The sequence below is a fragment of the Verticillium dahliae genome, genomic scaffold (genome assembly GCF_000150675.1).
Source record: "Verticillium dahliae VdLs.17 supercont1.8 genomic scaffold, whole genome shotgun sequence".
In the NCBI taxonomy this organism is placed as follows: domain Eukaryota; kingdom Fungi; phylum Ascomycota; class Sordariomycetes; order Glomerellales; family Plectosphaerellaceae; genus Verticillium; species Verticillium dahliae.
In genome coordinates, this window is record NW_009276927.1 from 83,259 (window position 1) to 105,041 (window position 21,783).

Here is a 21,783-nt window from a genome sequence, read left to right on the forward strand (position 1 = left end):
GATAATTGATCGCTTTATGCCGCCGCAAAAGACCATAATAGTCACGATGTGAACGAAAAAGTCTGGATTGAGACTTCTAGTCTTAATTGATTGCACAGCTCGGTCTATCCATTATACAAACAGCCCTGACAAACCGTAGGGGCACGATATAATGCTGTACCAGACCCTAGTTCTCGCCGAGCCAGGTGTTGTGACCGGCAACCTTGCGGACGCCCATGTAGACGGAACCTGTACCATAGTTAGCCGACTACGTCGCAGAAATCCTTCATTAACAAGCTGCATACCGGCAAAGCCACCCCAAAGAAGGGCAAGGTAGGGGACCATGAGGAACTTGGAGCGAGGGTTCTGCGACAATTGTGTTAGCAGAGTGCATAGGTTGAGGCAGTAGCCGGCGGGCGCATCTGAGCAAGAGGTTGACGTACGATCTTCCAGAGGCGCTGGTGGTTCTTGTAGGCGTTCTGGTAGAAGACCTGGTGCTCGGGCACCTTGTTCCTGGCGTTGACGAGACTGAGCCTTGTTAGCAAATGTTGTCGTACGATCCCACTGGCAGCCTCGGGCGGTTGCGTTCAATGGGGAATGCCGCCTGCGCGAATGTCAATTGATCGATGAAAGAACATACGCCATCTTATCGAAGAGATATCGTGGAGTTCGACTGTTGGGTATCGGTGGGCGATTCGTAGGATTGGTTGACTGAGGTCGAAGATTGCTCGCGGATTGAAGTTGGAAAGAGGTGATGTCGGATTGGTGGCTCGGCCCAATGTTGGATGACTAACACTACCTTACTTCACCCACCCCACCCCTAAGGCACCCAGATGCCCGAAAGGAGCTCTGACGGCTTGGTCAACGCGATCCGTTGCCGCAACTAGGATTTTTCGTGTCCATCTCAGACTGTCTTTTTTCCTCAACAATGCTCTTACGATCTTGTCCAGCGTCCCGATAGCGACTTGGAATATGCAATGCTGTTCGATTCTGATCTGATCCTACATCGTTTATTGCCTTTGCGAGGCCATGCCATTGGCCTCACAATCCCTGGGATACTTGAATAGAGCAAGCCTCTTTCGAAAGCAACTGGATCACCAGGTCATTAACCCTTCGCGACGGTGTCTCCTTGCTTTCGCACAGACGCGAAGACCCGAAGCTGCTGGGGAAGCAAAGCGCTTTGCTCTTGAGTCGTCTCACCTGTCGACCTGTGCTCGAGGCCATCGTTCCGATTCATCAGCTACCGCCCGCTACTTGACCGAGTATCCCCGTAACCGAAATGTTCGTGGCTCTCAGTCTTCAAATACTACCGACGAGGATCTTGACCTCTTGCCACATCTCGCCGTATTCGACAGAGAGGTAGACTCCGGCCGAGCGCTGCCGAAGATAGAATCGGACGACCTCTCGACATGGGCACTGCATTTTTCCAATGCGCAACGATCACAAGGAAAAGATGGAATTCTTCGCGTCTGGTCAGCCATGGCGCAATCGAAATCTTTGTCCAAAGTGAGAGGGCCCGAGGCGGAGTGGATATGGACAACGATACTGGAGGCTTCGCTCCCAAGCGACAGGCACCTGGAGCGTGTCAACAAGTATGCACAATGGATGGTTGAGACGCATGCTGCTCACTGGCCGCACCTTTATGAACGTGTTGTACTTTACTGCTTGCAACACCGACAATACCGAAGAGCATTTCTGTGGCATATGCGACTGGCAGCCGTCTTTGGCCCTGATCATGACAGCTTCTCAAAGCTCATACGATCACAGATTGGGGATCCCAGTCCAGCTGTCCAGAGCACCCTGCATTCGATATATATAACAGGCCCGCACCGCAACATGTACGACCTGATTATGCCTCATCTCTACGAACTCGGCCTTTCCACATTATGCAGCCAATGGCGGGAAACCCTCTTGCGCCACCGAGATGTGCCGAGGCCGATAACAGCGTCGCAGCCTTTCCTTCGCTTCTTCATGAACTATTACCCAAATAAGGCGCTATGTCTGGAGGAACAAGTTGTTGTTGGCCTAGTGCCATCGGTTTCTCACCAATCCAAGCATGAATCATCATTATGGGAGGCTCTCTCCGCCGACCATGAGCAAGGAAAGGGTGGAAAAGGCCTGCGCTTCAACGATGCCATCGGCGCTCGATGGTTCGCTAGCTCATGGGTACCTCTTGATTTCGCTGTGCACGCAGTTCACGGGCTAGGTGTCCGTGTTCTGGGTCCAATGTCACTGCAGTCAATTGCTCTCCGCGAGAAAACCGCCGCCTCGATTCTTTCGCGACTTAGACAGCTCCAAAATCTCAACCTCAGTATCGGGCACTCAACCTACGCTCTAGCAGTTCGGAGTTTTGCGGAGAGGGGAGACGACGATATGCTGTCCATGTTGCTGGAAAGCGACATTCACCCAGAAGTTTTCGACGACCTGGAAACTCAGCAGAGGATACGTTGTGCGGCCAGAAACGATGGTGACTGGCAAACATACAATCTCTTACTTGCTATCCAACCTGCTGTCGCCCGGGACTCCATTGAGACAACATCTAACCATCTTTTGCAAGAGCATCTCAAACAACAGCACAATCAGCGTGCCATTGCCTTGCTCGACGATATGCGCGCAATGGATGTCAGTGTCACTCATGCTACTATGCAGGTAGTTCACGAACATCTTGTGCGCGGGCTACCAAGGCACCGCAGCTCGTTACCTGGATCTGGCCGTCAGATATCCGAGATCCTCGCCATTGCCACAAGACTAGCAACGCGTCGAAAATTCTTGTCATCAGCATTTTGGGAGAAGGCTCTTTTCCGACTTGGTGAGACTGGCCGTCTAGACGATTTGGAGCGCTTGGCGTCCGGTATTGTGAGGCATTATCAGCTTCATGCCTCAGACACGAAAGGCTTGATCTCTATCCACAGATCAGATTCCCCGATGACCGCACCCGATGATGCTTCCCTTGATATTCCGGCAGACTTGCCGCTCGCGCATGACTGGCATCCGATTCGGAGGATATTCGTCAACCGTGTGCTTCAAGCAGCTATCATCCGGTGGGGCTTTCGAAACGGACTGAACAAACCACAAGGTTCTCTTCAATCACATAACACTGAAGTCACTGTTTCCAAATTCTGGATTGCTCGAGGTGTCCGGCTGCTCAGGGTCCTGCGAGATCAAGGTATCCCTATCGAGGCCGCCTTGGTTCGAGCGGAGGTCCTTCATTGCATTGCTCGTTATTGCATCCGCAGCCACAACGATGCTGGGACTGATGGTGCAGAGGAAACAGATTTGGCCACAATTCGAAAGCTTTTCAATCAAGCCTATGGTGGGCCGCTGCTGCCCGAACCTTTGGAGTTACGGGATTTGGTGAACCAAGCCGAACGACAACTACCCGACAACACCAAAACCTTCAAATCGATACCCGGCTGGGACAGGAAGAGACGGGCCAAACCCTTTATAATGTAACATTAGAGTTGAAGCAGAGCCTTACGGGCTTGCTAAGTATTATAATCAAGATCATACATCAAGGTTTATCATCTGATACCTTGCGTCAGCAGGTCGCTCCTGTCATACCTGTTCATCTCTGTGGTCTCCCTCACCACCCCTGTCGTTTCCCCTCTTCGGCTTGATCAACAATAAGATGAACATGCCCACGACGATGAGCAACAAGAGCAGTATAATCTTTCTCTTGGTCGTCTTCTTCTGATACCCAGCCGCGACAACAAGCTCCTTATCGGCCGCTTTGACATCTGTCGCCATATTCTCGACATTATAGTCGATGCGATCCAACATGGTGCCCTGGTCAATGACCATATTCTGTAGGTCGCGGAAAATATCCGCCAGCTCGATGATGCCTTGTGCAATGTCTTCAATTTCGCGTTCGCGCTGAGTGATGGCAGCATCATTATTCTGCAGCAGTCTCTGCTGTGTCACTTGCAATGTCGACTGTGAGAATGACCTATCTGCATCGGACTCGGTAATGTCGGGGTCTGCGTAGGAACTCGACCCTGGTTGGGGTGTGGACGACCTTTCACCCACCGGGGTGAAGCCTCCCAAACTACTCATACCGCGTAATTCTGGAGAAATGTTAGCACGTTGAAGCAAAGTATCTGAAGGTTTTGCTGAGGCTCACTCTTGAGATATGCGCTTTGCTTCTTCCTGAACAAGGCGCTAGCGTCTTGCACTCTTGACGCTAAAGAGATCTGAATGTTCTTCGCCATGGTTTCTTCTCCTTGACTGATGGTTCCAGCATGTTTTGCCTCCTTGACCATGCGTTCAATGCGCTGGATACAGCCGTGGCAGTCATGGAACCCTCTAGTGATCTTTTGCGTGAGATGCTCAATCTCGCGCTCCTCAGCCTTTTTCGCATCCTCATCGTCGAATCCTGGGAGCACATGCTTCTGATGCAGGCGCTCGAGTGTCTGGCTCCTTCGCGCAATATCTGCCAGCAAGTCTGTAATTTCGTCGGAGATGTCGGCCCAGCGCGGGGGCAGAAGATCCATCTCAATCACGGCGTCGCCATCGTCCTCGAAGGCACCTGCGGAGAGCAGGCCACGAGTATCCTCAGAGCCCGAGGCGGTGGCATAGTTGTCGCCGAAGGCATTGCCTCCGCCAGGCCCGCTACTGGTGTACTTTGTTCGTTTTGTTGGGTGATGCGCATAGGACTGCCGATAGGAGATGTATAGATTCGTGCGGTCCCGCCACATGGCGGACACGAGAACAAGGAAACAGCGAGTCTCTATGTATGAGCACTATCGTTGTATCTTGCGCTGCAGAGAGAGGGGTGATGTCGTGCTGGGCCTGGATCGTGTCAAGATTCGTGGTCTAGAGATTGGCGTGCCGAAGTCAAAGTTGCCAGTTGCGAGGAACGTCGATAATGGCAAAGATCTAGGGGATTCTATGGTCGCATGATTGAGAAAAAGTTTCAGTGTGTCGTGATGGTTGGTATAGTCGTTGGCGCCGATGTCACATCAGGCAATGTCCGTCAAGAGTCGTGCTTCAATCCAGAGATGCTTGGTGATCTGAAGGTCGAGAACGGGACAAGTCTCTACTAGAGCTGCATCTGGGGATTGCGTCAGGTTCGTTTGCTGGCAGCTGTCACAGCTGGTAAACAGGCAGGCACGGAATGAGATGGGTGGTGGGCTACCTAGGTAGGCACCTACTGGGGTTCAGGTAGTAGTGAACCTGGGCACCTGATTAGTGAGGAACCTCCCTGGACAGGGAACGTACGTACGTAAGGCACCTTATGTGGCACCAGCTCATCACAGCTGGAAGAGCTGCGACGACCGGCCTGGACGCGCACTCTTCCAGTTGCCGTACCCTGTTAGGTACGTACCCCATAAGCAGGATGTCGGGTGGTACAGCACAGACCAGGCGTGGCCTAGACCCCCTGCCCCTCACTCCTTTCTTGCGAGGAACGGGTGTAATGAGCTGCCTTGCCCGGCTGTCTCCCTCTCCCCCTCCAAGGCCGCACACTAAAGAAAAGCTCGATACCACGACCGGCATCTGGCCAAGACCCACGAACCATCCCGCGACATCTACGACAACTGCCTTTCCCGGATCCGACTTGAATCGCATCCAAATCACCCGCCACATTTCACCCTCGTTCCGCACCAACACAGCTCCCCGCTATCTGCCCAACATGGTCAGTCTCCCTGCGACTACACATTACAGCCCTCAATCTGCGCTGGACCACGTCTCACCGATGTCAACAATGACCCTGCGCATTAGCTATGGCCGGCCGCCGCCATGCCAGCACAATGTCGCTTGGATTGATTAAGCTAACCTGCCCGTTTGTAGGCTGACTCCCTCACCGAAGAGCAAGTCTCCGAGTTCAAGGAGGCGTTCTCCCTGTTTGTATGTTTTACTCGCCTCTTCCGGCTGCCCTTCCCCCTCCCCCTCCCCCTCCTTGTGACATTGCCACAACTCACATGCGTCTCCTTATTTGGAAACCCCGAGGCTGACCCCCCGTACAGGACAAGGACGGCGATGGTCAGTAATCCATTCCCAACCTACCATGCACGACCTCCCGCATCACCCACCCCAACAACACGAGTCTACTATGCTCGCCTTGTGGCAACGCGGCCGCTATAGCAGTTACGCAAGTCTTCAGATGACGTCAGGCTGAACGACAACGCAGGCCAGATCACCACGAAGGAGCTAGGAACTGTCATGCGTTCCCTCGGCCAGAACCCCTCTGAGTCGGAGCTTCAAGATATGATCAACGAGGTTGATGCCGACAACAACGGCACTATTGACTTCCCCGGTATGCAAGAAAATCAGGCGATGAGACTGGATTTCGCATGGCTAATACGGAGAAACAGAGTTCTTGACCATGATGGCCCGCAAGATGAAGGACACTGACTCCGAGGAAGAGATCCGTGAGGCTTTCAAGGTTTGCATTGTCTACAACCGTTTTCCAGATCCCCACTGACTGGTCTCTACCCTTGCAGGTCTTCGACCGTGACAACAACGGTTTCATCTCGGCTGCTGAGCTGCGCCACGTTATGACCTCCATCGGCGAGAAGCTGACCGACGACGAAGTTGACGAGATGATCCGCGAAGCGGACCAGGACGGTGACGGCCGCATTGACTGTAAGAAAGGCATTCGCCAGATGTGGTGTGAACTCATGAGTCTTACTAACATGCTTTCTCTCAGACAACGAGTTCGTTCAGCTGATGATGCAAAAGTAAAAGGCTGCCCTGCACAGGTAAAACGAGATCCGGCCTCCCCGCATGCGAGAGCTCCTTGTCCTCGGGCGGGATATAGCGGTACTCGTCGGAGGATCTGGCCAGCGGATAGTCTGCTATTACTTCCTTTGAATGTCGGAGTTGTTTTTATGCAAGGTTCGGCGAAAGTGTGATAGTATGGACAGGACATGACAGGACATGAGTTGAGGGACGAGCTAGATGCTTGGCTTCCCATTGATGTGCCAGCGTTTTCGTCTCTGACCATCCTCACTTGCGCATGATGACTATTTAACGAATGACACTCTTCCAACCAGCCTTGGATCTTCTATCATCATGTTTAAATCAGTCTGATTTTTAGTTTTAGCGAGCGGTAGACCTCTTCAAGACAAGGCGTAAGACGTCGGAAGATGACATCGCTGCTTCAGCCCTACAGCCCTACAAATCGATGCAGGTGCGGCAATGTAGGGTCTTACAGGCCGTTTTTTTCTCGTTCGTCTTCGGTATCCAGCCCGGGATTTGCGCGGTACTGACCAACGCCTAACGCCTGGTGGAAAGGCCATTGACTATGTGGTGGGATCGGGGCAGGTCATCAGTGGGGTTGCAGGCACTGCCTCAATGCATGATCTCGTGGTCACGACGTTCCGTCATTCCGGGCATGAATTTACGCGTTTAAACTTCAGTGGGTAGGGATCAATCTATCTGAACAATATGTATGGCCACAAAATGAAGGGTCACTCATTTGTACGTGGATAAGGTCGCAAATAGTTGTCACACAGCGGAATGCACTATCAAACTTGATGTATAGCCGGACAGAAGTACGGGTGTGACTTGGAAGAGAAAAGCTTATAGAATCAATCAATCACTACTCAGGTCCGATGTCATAGGAAGGGAATTAAGTATTTATTAGTCCACTTCAATTAGACTCGCCGCCGCTGAGGTCAACGGTGGTTTGAAGCTGTTTGAGCACAGATGCCATGGTAGGGAGGTACGTCGCACCAACCTGATTTCCCAGGCATGAGGACAGTGTGCGGTATGTGGATTCGTGCCTCTGTAAAGGGGTACCCCACCAGGTAGCTGGCGGGACCAGGGTGGCTCTCTAGTACCTAGGTAGGTAGTTACTACTGGTGCCTGTCAACGACGGACACACAGGCGCCTTACGGTTGGCGATACCTTCAACCCACCTTACCTTTGGGGCACCATCTTGTCCCGCTTGCGATCCGAAAGCCTTACTCTCCCATGCTTTACGGCATCGCTCCACGTCGACGATTATCCCGCACCAATAAACGTTACCTCACACCGTCTGTCGGCCTTGACACCACGCAGAAGCCCCTTCTAAGGGCCACCGCCAAGTAGCCATCATGGCCTCGCGTACGAGCGTTCCCTTCTCTGACAATGGCCTCAAACAATTCACTCACACCATACCTTGCAGTCAAACAATTCATTCGCAACGTTCGCGCCGCCAAGACAATCGCAGACGAACGAGCGGTCATCCAAAAAGAAAGCGCTTCGATTCGAGCAAGTTTCCGAGAAGAGAGCCACGATCCTGGTGTTCGGTGTGAATGACCTTAAGCTGCAACAGCTGCTATTACTTTCTACATTTCTAGAGCTAACGTTTTGGTGACTAGGCGCAACAATGTCGCGAAGCTCCTATATCTCTTCACACTTGGAGAGAGAACACATTTCGGCCAGATCGAATGCCTGAAGCTCCTAGCATCACCACGTTTTGCCGACAAAAGGCTCGGCCATTTAGCCACAAGTTTGCTCCTCGACGAAAACCAAGAGGTCTTGACACTCGTCACCAACTCGTTGAAAAAGTACGATTTTGCTTAAAATATAGCAGCTTAGAAAATGCTAACATGATGCTAGTGACCTTGGTCATTCCAACCAATATATCGTCGGCCTCGCCCTCTGCACCCTGGGCAATATCGCATCTGTCGAGATGTCTAGGGATCTTTTCGCTGAAGTCGAACAATGCATCGCCACCTCGAATCCTTATATCCGCAGGAAAGCAGCCCTTTGTGCCATGCGCATTTGTCGAAAGGTGCCCGACCTCCAGGAACACTTCGTCGAGAAGGCAGCTCATCTTCTCTCGGATCGAAACCATGGTGTTCTGCTCTCAGGCTTGACCCTTGTCACAAGCTTATGCGAAGCTGAGGAGGAAGAAGGGGGCGAGGAAGGCATCGTGGATAAGTTCAAGCAGTTCGTCCCTCAGCTTATCCGAACACTCAAAGGGCTCGCCACGTCAGGCTATGCTCCGGAGCACGACGTTACTGGCATCACGGATCCATTTGTCCAGGTCAAGATTCTACGCTTGCTGCGAGTACTTGCAGTTGGCGATGCGCAGGTCAGCGAACAAATCAACGATATCCTGGCCCAGGTAGCAACGAACACCGATTCCTCCAAGAACGTGGGCAACTCGATTTTGTACGAGGCTGTTCGGACAATTCTGGACATCGAAGCCGACTCCGGACTTCGTGTTCTCGGTGTCAACATTCTGGGAAAGTTCCTTTCCAACAGGGACAACAATATCCGTTACGTTGCTCTGAACACTCTCATCCGAGTGGTGGCTATCGAGCCGAATGCCGTTCAGAGGCACCGTAACACAATCCTTGAGTGTCTGAGGGACCCGGATATCAGTATCAGGCGGCGAGCTCTGGATCTCAGCTTCACTCTCATTAACGAAAGCAACGTTCGTGTTCTGATCCGGGAGCTCCTCGCCTTCCTTGAGGTGGCCGATAGCGAGTTCAAGCCCACCATGACAAGCCAGATTGGCATGGCCGCAGACAAATATGCTCCCAACAAACGATGGCACGTGGACACGATGCTGCGCGTGTTGACCTTGGCCGGCAACTATGTCAAGGAGCCTATTATGGCCTCGTTCATCCGTCTTGTGGCGACCACTACAGAGCTACAGACATATGCCGTCCAGAAGCTCTACACCAGCCTCAAGAAGGACATCACACAGGAAAGCTTAACGCAAGCTGGCTCTTGGTGTATCGGAGAATACGGCGACGCGCTTCTTCGAGGTGGACAGTACGAGGAGGAAGAACTGGTGCAGGAAGTCAAGGAACATGAGATCATTGACCTCTTCGCGTCGATTCTCAACAGCAGCTACGCCACACAAGTGGCGACAGAGTATATCGTAACTGCGCTCATGAAGCTGACAACAAGGCTGTCCGATCCTGCGCAGATTGAACGTGTGAGACGTTTGCTGCAGGCAAACCAGACCAGCCTTGATGTCGAGGTGCAGCAGCGAGCCGTCGAATATGGCAACCTTTTCTCGCACGATCAAATCCGTCGGGGTGTACTCGAGAAGATGCCCCCTCCGCAGATCAAGGAAGAATCGAGGGTTTTGGGACCTGCTACAACAAAGAAGAAGTCCAACAAGGCAGCCAACAGAAAGTCCAAGATCATCAAGCCAACCGAAGAAGACCTTCTCTTCGACATCAACAGCGACGCACCGGCTAGCGTTCCAGCGCCTATTGGCGGCCAGAATAACGCCGATCTGCTTGCTGACATTCTCGGTGGCAGTGGTACATCGTCACCTGCACCAAACGCTGCATCACCCCCACCTCAGCAGTCGAACGTTGCAAGCATCATGGACATGTTTGGCCCCAGCCCAGGCCAGTCTGCACCATCACCTGCGCCTGGTGGCTCTAGCTTGGACATCATGTCATCCATGTCTGGCACACCACCGCCTGCGCAGGCAGTGCCGCAGGCCTCTGCGGGCATTCCTTGCTACGACGGCAACGATCTCAATGTTACATTCCAAGTGCAGCGCAACGCCGAGGGGCTAGTGCAAGCTACGGCGCGGTTCCGGAACACTTCGCATTCTGTTACCCTCTCGAACGTCGGTCTGCAAGCGGCTGTGCCGAAATCGCAGAAGCTACAGCTCATGGCCATTTCTAGCACGGATCTCAGCCCGGGAGCTGATGCGAGCCAGGTAATGAGGGTATCTGGCGTTAAGGGGGTATGCTTTTCCCATGCCACTATTTTATCGACGAAAATGCTTACCATGTTTTAGCCACTGAGGTTGCGTTTAAGGATTCAGTTCGTTCATCCCTCTGCGGGACAGTTGACAGAGCAAGTGAATTGGACAGAAGCGCAGTAAGTTCTTTGTTGCATATTCAAGGCATCAGGCGAGCAGCGAGTGTGCCTTGCCCGGTCTGCAGCAGATCGAGCAACAGGGGCACAGAAATACGAAAATACAAAGTGCAAGTCGCTCTGTTACTTCGAGCGAACTTTGTTGTCGCGATATCGCGTTACAACGGAGCGACGCTCGGTGGATGAACGCGAAAAGAGTAAATAGCCAAGACATTCGATCAACCTCGTCTATCTACTTCAATAGACATGAATTGAGCAGACGATTACAAGCCTGATGATGGGTGCCTGAGTGGAGACACTCTCTTCGCGGTTTCAGGAAGAGGAAACTCATTCAACTGAGGCGCTCACAACATGCAGGCTCTTTATCCTGATGTCATCATTTGTTTTTTCCACCCTTGTATCTATCACGCCGTGGCGGGTGGGGAGTGCTTCGATCCCTAACGTCTTTTTAAGAAGTCTGCTCCACCTCGGGGTCACTCGGCTGAAAGCTTCAATTGAACCTCTGTCGCTCGTCATATGGCGGCAACCAACACAGTCTTCGAAATATCACCGATAATCCGGTTTCGTGCATGTATCTTCGTTCCACCTTTTCTCTCCATACATACCTACAATGGCCACTCCAACTCATCCAACAACTTCACATGAGGAGCGCACTGCTGAGGAACCGCGTGATGCTGTATGATCGACCTGTCAACGCTGTGAAGCAGCATTTCATTCGTTGACAAATGGACAGGAGATACACTCAGTCATCGTCGACGATATCACCGAGATCAACTTGTCCGTTCGCCTCTTCAGGCTTAAGACAGTAAACGGGCTACCCTTGACAGTTCGTCGACCTTGCCCGACACCTGCTATGTGCAGCACCGTGCGAGATTAGCCCGTTTTCGTGTGAAGTTGACTCGTAATTGCAGTTTCTCCCAGGCCAGTGGCTTGATACCTTCGTCCCAGGCATACCTAAAGCAGGCGGCTTCACCATCACATCTCCCCCGCACCTTGCCTACTCGCCAGTACCCTACGTTGAGCTCGCCATCCAACGATCCCCGACAAACCCACCGGCGGCCTGGCTCTTCCAGCCTACCGCGCAGGTACTCGGAAGGACACTCCAAGTCCGTGTCGGAGGGGCCTTCGTCTGGCCACCGCCTCGCATGGAGCATGCCAGCGTGCAGAACATCCTGTTCGTGGCTGGTGGTGTGGGGATCAACCCATTGATGAGCATCGTGAGCCATCTTACGAGCGGCCCAAACCCTCCGCCGTTTACTGTAGAGTTCATGTATGCCACCAAGATTCCGTCCGAGGCATGGGACAACGGCAATCTGCGACTGGACAATATCCTGTTCATGACGAGACTATTAAAGCTATTTTCGGAAGGTTCTATTACTGGTCGGTTGAGCCTTTTCCTCACTGGCGATACTCGAGGAGAAAAGGCTGTTATCGACCTCCAGAGAGCAGAGCTATCAAATCCAAAACCCTGCGTGTCATATTGCAGGAGAATGGCAGTCGAAGATCTAGAAACAGCGTTGGGGCCAAAGGATCGGCATCAGGCCAGTGTCGCCTATATCTGCGGAGTGCCAGCCATGACGGATATGTTCGCACAGCATCTTGCCGGTCCTGGTGGCCTGTCAATGGAAAAGGACCAAGTTTTATTTGAAAAATGGTGGTAACAACACATACGGGTTAGGTAGGAAGAGCGAGCGCTGCATCTTTTTATCGTTTTGACGTTGCTTCAATCTAACAAGTTGTGCATCCCGAGCTACAAAACTTTGGATGATCATCCTGGTGAGTGCCACCTTCGTAGTTCGTCATCCATCAGTTGTATTCGCCAGATCCATGCTCAAACGTTCCTTTCCCTTGCGCCTACGAAGAGGGGATGGACTTCGCTTCAACCAAGCCCCCTCCGGTATTGGCACACCACTATTCGCCAAAGGGAGTGCTTGGTTGCGGAAACCGTGCCCGGCTGGTGACGATATGTCAGAAAGCCGACAATCAGTAGCCGCGTGGCTAATAATTTGCTGTTCGTTCGGTACATAAGCACGTGACGAAATTTGGGAACATTCGGAAACAGCCGGTGATACGCTATAGTTAGATAGAGACTCCGTACTGAGCGGTTGACGCAGTGGGCGACCTCCAGGGTCCGTGTTCCTCTCCGCGTTTGTCCTCAGTGAGCCCAGTACCACTCGTGTTGCAACTTGAATTTCAGCGTTTTCAACCTTATTATAGTCATCAATGTAAGGTAATAGTGATGAGGCGATCGACAATGCTCTGGACGCCCCCGATGACTTCCTTGAATGGCTCTCTGCCGGTGGCAGAATCGGCAGCGGCCGCTGCAAGTAATGATCGACCGGCCTTGAGATGTCTTGTGAGGCGGCAGAGTGTTGGTGTGCGACCACCGGCAGGATCTCCTCGCAGATGTCAAGCGTACGTGATGCTCTGGCTTCTTGATGAGAGGCACCATCAAGAAATTTCTTTGGCCAAATGGTCATGTCTCTCAGCGCGTTACCATCATCAAAACACACAGCCTTCTGAGTAGGCGACAGGCTGAAATCAAACCCATTCTTGTCGCTGGTCGTTGAGTCAAGCTCGGCTGATGCGTCGGTCTCGCCACCGTAGAAGAGAAGATCGGTGCTTGCGTGACGTTCAGACCAAGGAATAAGGTTCAGCTCCTTCAGGCTATCCTATGACCTGTAATAGAACCGGAATGCAGCAAAGGGAGAGTCCTTTGGGTCAATCAGCACCCAATTGTAATATGCGAGATCTTGCGGATTTTCCACCAAGCCACCGGAAGGGCATCTTTTACCGCGTTAGCGTGCTGGTCGCCAGAACGGATGCAGACCCAGACAGGAAAGCAATATCTTACGTGATGCCATAGTCAACTTGGTCACGATATTCGCCAGGGCGAGGAGCCTGTCTTTGTCTTCCCATAGATCTGAAAGCTTGTACCTCCAGTAGCCCTCCGTTCGTAGCAACAGACGTGCCAACTGTGTTGGCCGAAAAAAAGAAGTATCTTTTCTCAACGCCATCGGGCCTGAGGTTGACACCCTGTTCTAAGGAACGCCACCTGCTGCTCGGCTCGAATAAGCCATACTCAACGGTGCCTGTGTTGGCGTTCAGCTTGGAGCCATCGGTGCCCCAAGAGACCATTCGGCGGCCGTTGAGAAGGAGCACAAAGTAAACGTGGCTTGAGGATGCTGGGACACGGTCGACGACCCAGTCAACAGCAAACTGTGTTCCTGATTCTGAAGGGACGTAGACCGAAATCCTAGGATGTACCTTATGTTGAATACAGTAGTTGTTGTCTGAGCTGAGCTGTGTGGCAGATGGAGGATGGTTGAGAGATGGCTCTGTTGTGTCCGTGCCCACAAGGCGTACTGAACAGGAGTCGGGATGGGGAAATTCAGGGAGACTTCTTTCTTGCGTATTCAGCTCGTGTGCTGCTCTCGTGCCGTCGGGATGTCTTCTGATAGGAACAATCGAGACACGTATGCCTCGAAGCCATGCCATGTCTGACCAGATTGAACAGATCCTGCAGCGTGGTCGAGAACGTGTCGAGTTCGCTAGCCGTGCGAAATGAATCAATGTGTTGAAGAAAGAACACTCAGGCGGCAGGAAAACCAGAAAAGGAGTTGAAACCAGGCTCCTGCGTTTTCACGTCAAGAATACGAGGGAAACACAGTGAATGTAGTACTGCCTGTTGTGTTGTTGTGCACTCTTTGGCTGTTTCAGCCCGGCCCAGAGAGGAAGGCGCCACCCAGATTGCGACAAGACCTAGCCTTCCGTGTTGAATATAAACTTCTAATGAACTTTTGCTGCACCTATAAGAATGATGTGGCGACCAAAACAAACTAAGAAAGGTTGTTTGGCTTAGACCTGCGCAGCCCTCGTCTCATGTCGATATTGTCTGTCACCAAGACAGCTCAAGGACTCTCGTTAGGTTAGGGACATATGGCTGGTTCATGACCGGAGCGCTGGGTACATGTCGCTACCTGAAGCTTACCAAACCGAGATCAAGGCCCTCGATCAATTCAGGCACGCATGTGCATCTTTTTCATCTCGCCGTCGCCAACCAGGCCTGGCAAAGCGTCGAGACACACGATTCTGGTTAACGCCGGTAATATCACGTGCACAGATGTAGGCAGGCCAAGGTCGTGTTTCTTATTTGGTAAGATTCCTTTCGAATGAAAGCTGCTCTCCCGGTGCTCTTGTACAATTGGTTGCTTCCCCGCTCTCCGTTATCATCCTTGGAGCTCATGAACTCTCGGTCAAGCTCTTCGTTGACTCTTCACCACCCAGGGTGCCCAGGCTTCGGATGTGACCGGCGCTCGGAGCGCTGTCTCGCTCGCTAGCAGTCGCCGCCTTTCTGTACGCAGCTTGTAGCGCTCTCGTCCTCGCGGCCTGTTTGTTTGGACGAATGTGAGTCGGAGCTTGGCGCGTCTTCGGAGTTCTCCCCAGGAAAGCTGACTGACCTCTTTCTTGTGGTGCAGGCACTCGTAGTAGTCCTCTAGAGCGGCACCACACTTGGCCTTGCCCTTGCCATCTTCCTCAGTCGTGTTGACAACGTAGCAGCCAAGCAGCTCTTGCCAGAAGGGGAAGCACCTCGAGGGTCCTACACGGCGGAATTCCCACCCGTCAGCGATCAATACCTATCAATTGGGACATATCGTGGTCGTACCGCCATGTGCGCCGAATCCGGAAGCCATTGTATTGGTTGTTAGCTTCAACGTTGGGGTGCTCGTGAATCTGGTCGATGTCCTTGCAGTCGATGCGCACTGAACGTCGAAGTTGGAGATGGACGTAAACTGTGTTACATAAGCAGAGATGACCCAATCAAAACTGCTTCATCATGATTGGCTGACATGTCTTGAAGAGCACGAACAGTTGACACCCTACAGACCGCCTGCCGCTTCTGGCGCTACCCAAGCCTATGTGCCCCTCTTTCCTTTCATTCTGCCGTTCAGTTTCTGAAAGTTTTATGATGTTCGAGATACAGCATATGCTTCCAAGGCGACCGTAGGCAACGATCACAGAACCAGCATTTAGAGTCATCTTGTGGATTACTATTTCCATTGTCATCAACAACACAGTCACAGGCGTGGCCTGGGCTTTAATCTAAGACCGCGATCCGGGTTGGGCTGGTGCCCATGGCACCAACAAGAACATTCGAGGCAGCGGTTCTGCGGGTTGGCCAATGTCTGGTCCATGAGCAACTGCGGCTGGAAATCCGCTGGTGGTCGACATTCATGATGGTGGTATGGAATTTCGCATAGGATGTTGGGTTCGCGCCTGGACAGTGTGCGTTTGAAGTGGTGTGGTCGAGAATGGTATGATTCGTTTGGTGACTCGTGCGTCGAGGATGAGCCGACGGCTGGCTACCTAGACAGCCTGGCATATGTGCTCCCTGACACCGTGCCGCCCCGGGGCAATTGCCCAATGTTCTACCCGTAAAAACCAAAGCCCAAGTCTTGTCCACTCTTCCCCAGCGCCGCCAACAATTTACCGAAGACGCCTGGCCTCACGCTCGGACTCGAGGAGGCAAAGAATGTCATCCTCACGGACTGAGAGATCACACTGGTTAGCTCAACGACCCTTCAAGCTCTGTTTGCGATAGAATGCCGACGTACCAGGGCCCTTGACGTTACGGATGATGGAACGGGTCTGGTCGTCCATGAACTCGACGCGAACCTGGGTGACACCACCGCGCGAGCCTATTCCAATCAATCAGCATCCAGCCGCCGCCAAAAGTGTGCTTTCGTCGAGTGCATTCGTACCAGTGCGGCCAAGGACACGGGTCACCTTGACCAGCTTAACGGGAGTCTTAGAGGAATCCATCGTCGCAAATGTGAGGTTTTCGGAAGCGGGTTGCGATCGATCGGGTAAGTGGACGAGAGGGTGTGTCGGAGCGTTGGGCGAAGGGCGATTTGTCGTGAGGCCGTTTTGGTGGTCAAAGTGGATGTTTTCTGTGATTCGGCAGGGTTTTCGGAGTAGGGCAGGCACTTTGCGCTGCCAGTCACGTGCCTGGGTGCCTTGGAGTGCAAGGTTGTGTGCACAGTGCATACCAGCTGTCAGCCACCCCAGCCAGGCTGAGGGAGCCCCATCAAAGGTCAAGGATGACGCTGTGCTTCGCTCCACTTGCAGACAGGAAGGAGCTTTGGGGATCTTCAATCAAGCCGATGTGGCTTATTGGATGCGGCTCCCCGTACAACATCGACTCGATACGTTGAAACCTGTACAAGGTTGACCTTCGACCACTAAACTCGTCACCGCTTCCGAATATGTGACTTTTTTGCGCATAATGAGCCTCATCCTGTCTCCACCGAAACTCGTACTCCTGGCTGTTCATTTGGCGACCACCGCCGACGTGAACAGCTTGGCCTACCTGACGTCGCGATATCCAGCCGTCCTGCGAAAGTACATCATCCTGCGCATCCTTCTGACATACCTTCCGGAAACGGTACCGTCTGCAGAATATGTCAACTTCCTTAAGGAGCTGGAATCGGGCGACTTTGACGAACACGAGGCCAACGATTTGAATTATGCGACTGTCCACGACTTGAACGACGAGGAAGCCGCCAAGAAAGTCCGCAAACTACGACTACTTCCCTTGTCCGATGGAAAAGGCTCTACAGACGCCGATGAAGACCACATAACGTCATTTCTCTATCGGAGAGCTTACCGGGTGGATGAGGAAGCTGGATTGCTCGCGCAACTGCCGGTTCTTCTTGCGCCTTTCCTTCACCACAGCCACGACCTGCGCACTTGGGCGATTTCAACGCTTTTGCCGCTCTTGAGGAGGAATCACGAATATTATCCACAGGATCCTGTCGCAAACACTCTCCTAGAGTTCCAGAAGCTGCCAGACAACATCGCCATCGGTGTCTTGCTGTCGAACACTGGAGCAAATGGCGATCTCAGCACTGTTGGGCGGGACCTACGTGGCTTGGTTGGACCATGGCTCCACGACAATACACGCTGGACATCTGCAATGAGTGCAGACTCATCATTGCAGCTTGCCATCAGTGCAGGAACGAATACGGAGGGCCTATTGTGTCCTGGCTGGGAGCAGGTCTTAGGATGGCTGACTGCCCATGCAGCGCGGTCCTGGAGAGTTGCCCTTGCTGCTGTCGAGCAGTATAATGGCCCGGAAGACGTGGATCTGGGTGAATACGATGGCATCTGGTTGCGAGAAGAACAGCAACAGTACCTCGACCGACGATATGCACGAGCTATCCTTGCCTGCGCTTACATCATGCCAGAGGCAAACTCGGAAGCTCTCCACGGCGCTTATCAAATGGTATCCAAGGTTATGGAACTTCTCGGCAACGATAGCTCAACCTCGCTTGAGCAGGATGTGGATAACCTGCAGACTGTCACCGATATTGACAGCGAGCTCTTCTCATCACCGAAAAACACGGCTTACATGCGCGACGACCTCCTCCACGAGAGCAATCCACTCACTTCTCCCTCTCTGAAGGCGGCACGACTCCTTCAGGCGCTGATATTGAGCGCATTCCTCTTCACCCAGGCTGGGTATCCGTGCTCAATCAAACGCGCGGGAGACCTCGCATTCATTCAGGACGAGCGTGAGCAAAAGATGGAGGCAACAAAGCTCGTCCATACGATAGTAAATCGAGCTCCACGGAATGATGAGAGCTATTGGACGAGATCACGGAGGCAAATCTTGTGGCTCCGTGACTGGGGCGCGAAGTCTAGTTCAGAAGGCTCAGGCTCTGGAGTTCTCGGTCGAGTAACATCAAGCTTTCTTGAGGCCGAGATTTTGAAAGGCCTTCTTGCGAATAATCGTAAGAAGTGCCCGATTATTCTATCTTGGAGTTGTTTGCTAATAATGCTCTAGAGTATTCCCTTGCTGCCTCGTTATACGAAGGCGCCGAGCAATCGCTGTCACAACAAACTTTGCAAGACACCATTCTCGGCGCAGCCCTCAACGCATATGACAACGCCACAAATCCCAATCGCACTCGGGGCGGCCTCAAGAAATGTGACGAGATGTAAGACTAGACCTGGTACCCTCGAGACAAACACCTCTGATTATCCCTCAGCATCAACGCCTTTCCCCAGACGATTGGCAAGTCATTGCCCGCGAGGCAACGCATCGACGCTTTGCTGAAGGCAACCCATGCTCTGAGTGATTACAGACTAGTGCTGAAGCAAGGCGAGCCTTTCAGCCCTGTCGTTCTTCGCGTTCACGCGGACCCGTTATCGATCATTAGCAAGGTCCTTGAGCAAAACAAAAAGAGCTACACCCAGATGCAAGATCTCCTGGAAGTGGGATACAACATGGTCAAGGCTGGCCTTACGACGAAGAGCAGCCACGGTACAGCTGTATCAAGCGAAGTCATTGACGCTCACGTTCTGCGCGCTGAGGAGCGCATTGTCGCTATGTGCATTGAAGCAGCGCTCCGAGAGGACGACTTCGAGACTGCCTATTCATACGTTGTTAGCAGAATATCGGAGCGCGGTGGAACACCTGCCCGCATCACTAGTGATCCAGACGAAGAATGGCCGTGGCGGTCGGCGCTCTTGGCAGGCCAATACGTTCGCACTGCCCAGACAATCCAACCGACACATTTAGGCACGGCGAGCGGCAACCCCGAGATCAGGCACCTCGAGCAGCGTATCGACTGCTTGTCCACGGCGCTTCGTATCGCGCCAGCGGCACAGCTGCAGGAGATTCTCAAGACGTTCAGGCGCTGCGAGGAGCAGCTTGACTCGGCTGTCAAGGCGGAGGCAGCACTTGAGGCGGACGAGGATGATCTGCGCGGCATGCCTGGCGGGTTCGGTGCACCGGCACCGGCGCGCAGGGTCCTCGCCGTGCCAGGTGGTCGTGGCTCCACCGCGCCGCCGAGCAAGGCGAGCGGTGCGGACGAGGCGCCCATGTCTCTGTTTGACTTGTCGCGCGCAACCGCGCGAGCTGCCTCCAGAAATTTTGCGGCGCTGTCAAGTCTGCAGCAGTCCTCTGGTGGGGGCAAGACGCATCAGAGCGAGGGTCCTGGGAACGGTCACGGGACGGAAGGTCACGAGGACGATCACCACAGGTTACGCAAGAGGGATCAGCTGCGCGAAGCGGCGATGGGCACTCTGACGTCGGGCGTAGGCTGGTTGATCGGAGCGCCAGCGTCCGGGGGAGGTGAACAGAGAGATCGAGATGACTAGGTAGCAAATGCGCCCCCCTAGGCAGGCATCTGGGGAGATATGAAAGCATATAATAGCAACGAGCCCCGCGACATACATAACGAAGATTATCAAACTGCCCAGCCTGTGCTGCGAAGATCAACTCATACTGGGGGTCATCCCGCTGTACAATGAAGCCCAATTGATGTGGACGAACGCCCCACAGAGCACACGACTGGTGTAACTGATCCGCGGATTGGTAGGACGTCATTGTGCTGCAGATTTCCCCCAGATGATCCACAACGGAAGAGCAGACCGAGGCAGGCCGCAGACCAGACAAGCTCCGAATGGAGCAGAGCAACATGACGCGAGATGAAAGTGTAGCGAACAGCAGACGTGAGAGTGGGGTTCCTCGTGACATTATCAGGGCACATGACGGCCATGAGGCAAGTGGGCGATGTAGCATGCAGTGCGGGGGGGGGGGGGGGGGGGGGGGGGCAGATGACAGGCAGAAAGACGGGCAAGATCGACGCTTATGAACAATTCAAAGTCTCGTGGACTGAGCCGGCGGTGGGACATCGTGAGGTTTTGGCGCTGGCCATTCATTGTGGGCGCGGCTAGACGGACAACGGAAGTGCTGCCAAGAATAAAAGACACTGATTCATAAAAACTTGTGTCGTGTGGCATCGGCCGGTCGGGGGCGAGGCTCCAGGGATGGCCACAGCTGCAGGGTTGATGGGGCGAGCGATGGACGCGTCCAGGTGGTGTTGGATGTTGGATGGCTTCGGAAGTGCCAGGTTTGCGAAATTACCATTTGAGGGAATTCGATGCTGTTGAGGTGATGGAAGGCGAACGGTACATTGTCGTTGAGGCATTCCGCGGAGGGGCTGCGATCGATTGGCGAGAGATATTGTTCAAGGAATGATGTCTCTTGCTCCCTTCCCCTACCCAACGTACGTGTTTCAATCGGCAAGATGATTCAGACTGATATCGAAGAGACTATTCTCATATCCATGGCATCCCAGGGTACCATTGTCGATAGGAGATTGGTGAGGAGGAGAAGGTGGTGATACTACAATGCAGCATGCAGCTTGTGTGAGGTGCAGCGCAGGAGGTGCAGCGCAGAACACGAAGCACGAGAGAAAGCAGACGCGATGCAACGAGCGAGCCACCGGTGCTGCAAGCACACTAACCGGCTTGCAAGCCAATGGTGGGCTGTTGGCGGGGCCTTGTGCAGAAGACTCCCCCGTAATTTCCCTGATGGAGTCTGTAAGGACAGTGGATTCCCGCCTGGCCGCCCGGCGGGGACCACCAGTCGTCATCGCGCACGGTATCCGAGCTGTACATGTAGGCCTGGGTTCCAGCAACAGGTAGGTAGGTACCTAGTAGCTCAGATAGCCTGACCTTTTGACGCTATGCCCCTTGCTCGCTCGATCGCTCGCCAAAGGCATCAACTTAGGATCATTGTTGGAATCTGAACAAAGCCCGACGGGGGAGGCGCGTCGTAGAACATTTGTCTCTGCAACCAATTGTTGGCATCTTCAACCATTCGAGTAAGACAAGCAGCGAAAGGGATGGCCTCGGGGATGTGGCGGCAGAGCTAAGTCATCGTCTGAAGACGAGAGCAGCGTGGAGCATGAGGCATGCGCTAACAAAACCTCACTTGGGAAAGAAGGACCGGGTGGTCGTGGTGGTGCAACGAGGGTAAGGTAAGGAGAGAAAGAGCGGGCACGACAGGCAGGTAGAGGCAGGCACGACCAAGCAAGACAACCGGCAGAATGATATGATGAAGCGGCTGCCATGCCAATTGACGCCCCTCTGGCTGCCTGACGATTTTACCCTGCTTTTCATTTTCCCCTCTGCCACTCCGAGCAATTGCGGCTTCTCTCCATTCATCTC

General features: G+C 53.2%; 10 protein-coding genes across 10 annotated transcripts; 4 read left to right on the plus strand and 6 right to left on the minus strand.

The window, feature by feature from the left end:
* Positions 1-50: 50 nt before the first annotated feature.
* Positions 51-692, minus strand: VDAG_04588 (uncharacterized protein). The gene is made up of 4 exons (XM_009654192.1): positions 620-692; positions 423-507; positions 285-345; positions 51-228 (listed from the first exon to the last, which is right to left on the minus strand). Exons 1-4 carry the CDS (start codon positions 622-624, stop codon positions 167-169), a joined length of 213 nt encoding a protein of 70 aa, XP_009652487.1. The 5' UTR covers positions 625-692; the 3' UTR covers positions 51-166.
* A 1,123-nt stretch (positions 693-1,815) lies between these two features.
* On the plus strand, positions 1,816-3,432 carry VDAG_04589 (uncharacterized protein; the record flags this gene model as incomplete). The annotated part of the gene is made up of 1 exon (XM_009654193.1): positions 1,816-3,432. The coding sequence occupies one exon, from the start codon at positions 1,816-1,818 to the stop codon at positions 3,430-3,432; it is 1,617 nt and encodes a 538-aa protein (XP_009652488.1).
* A 102-nt stretch (positions 3,433-3,534) lies between these two features.
* VDAG_04590 (SNARE domain-containing protein) lies at positions 3,535-4,673 on the minus strand (the record flags this gene model as incomplete). Its single annotated transcript, XM_009654194.1, has 2 exons — positions 3,535-4,043; positions 4,100-4,673. 2 exons carry the CDS (start codon positions 4,671-4,673, stop codon positions 3,535-3,537), a joined length of 1,083 nt encoding a protein of 360 aa, XP_009652489.1.
* Positions 4,674-5,492: 819 nt separating this feature from the next.
* VDAG_04591 (calmodulin) lies at positions 5,493-7,271 on the plus strand. Its single transcript, XM_009654195.1, has 7 exons — positions 5,493-5,611; positions 5,767-5,823; positions 5,943-5,958; positions 6,107-6,232; positions 6,291-6,361; positions 6,420-6,561; positions 6,626-7,271. The coding sequence occupies exons 1-7, from the start codon at positions 5,609-5,611 to the stop codon at positions 6,658-6,660; spliced, it is 450 nt and encodes a 149-aa protein (XP_009652490.1). The 5' UTR covers positions 5,493-5,608; the 3' UTR covers positions 6,661-7,271.
* A 744-nt stretch (positions 7,272-8,015) lies between these two features.
* VDAG_04592 (AP-1 complex subunit gamma-1) lies at positions 8,016-11,032 on the plus strand (the record flags this gene model as incomplete). Its single annotated transcript, XM_009654196.1, has 5 exons — positions 8,016-8,025; positions 8,087-8,210; positions 8,283-8,471; positions 8,524-10,627; positions 10,682-11,032. 5 exons carry the CDS (start codon positions 8,016-8,018, stop codon positions 10,766-10,768), a joined length of 2,514 nt encoding a protein of 837 aa, XP_009652491.1. The 3' UTR covers positions 10,769-11,032.
* Positions 11,033-11,398: 366 nt separating this feature from the next.
* On the minus strand, positions 11,399-11,987 carry VDAG_04593 (uncharacterized protein; the record flags this gene model as incomplete). The annotated part of the gene is made up of 2 exons (XM_009654197.1): positions 11,399-11,457; positions 11,699-11,987. The coding sequence occupies 2 exons, from the start codon at positions 11,985-11,987 to the stop codon at positions 11,399-11,401; spliced, it is 348 nt and encodes a 115-aa protein (XP_009652492.1).
* A 1,446-nt stretch (positions 11,988-13,433) lies between these two features.
* On the minus strand, positions 13,434-14,259 carry VDAG_04594 (uncharacterized protein; the record flags this gene model as incomplete). The annotated part of the gene is made up of 2 exons (XM_009654198.1): positions 13,434-13,548; positions 13,616-14,259. The coding sequence occupies 2 exons, from the start codon at positions 14,257-14,259 to the stop codon at positions 13,434-13,436; spliced, it is 759 nt and encodes a 252-aa protein (XP_009652493.1).
* A 744-nt stretch (positions 14,260-15,003) lies between these two features.
* On the minus strand, positions 15,004-15,455 carry VDAG_04595 (NADH:ubiquinone oxidoreductase 11.5kD subunit; the record flags this gene model as incomplete). The annotated part of the gene is made up of 3 exons (XM_009654199.1): positions 15,004-15,150; positions 15,222-15,361; positions 15,428-15,455. 3 exons carry the CDS (start codon positions 15,453-15,455, stop codon positions 15,004-15,006), a joined length of 315 nt encoding a protein of 104 aa, XP_009652494.1.
* A 600-nt stretch (positions 15,456-16,055) lies between these two features.
* VDAG_04596 (40S ribosomal protein S28) lies at positions 16,056-16,698 on the minus strand. The gene is made up of 3 exons (XM_009654200.1): positions 16,524-16,698; positions 16,377-16,460; positions 16,056-16,310 (listed from the first exon to the last, which is right to left on the minus strand). Exons 1-3 carry the CDS (start codon positions 16,582-16,584, stop codon positions 16,249-16,251), a joined length of 207 nt encoding a protein of 68 aa, XP_009652495.1. The 5' UTR covers positions 16,585-16,698; the 3' UTR covers positions 16,056-16,248.
* A 207-nt stretch (positions 16,699-16,905) lies between these two features.
* Positions 16,906-19,926, plus strand: VDAG_04597 (uncharacterized protein; the record flags this gene model as incomplete). Its single annotated transcript, XM_009654201.1, has 3 exons — positions 16,906-18,554; positions 18,608-18,761; positions 18,813-19,926. The coding sequence occupies exons 1-3, from the start codon at positions 17,048-17,050 to the stop codon at positions 19,924-19,926; spliced, it is 2,775 nt and encodes a 924-aa protein (XP_009652496.1). The 5' UTR covers positions 16,906-17,047.
* Positions 19,927-21,783: the final 1,857 nt, after the last annotated feature.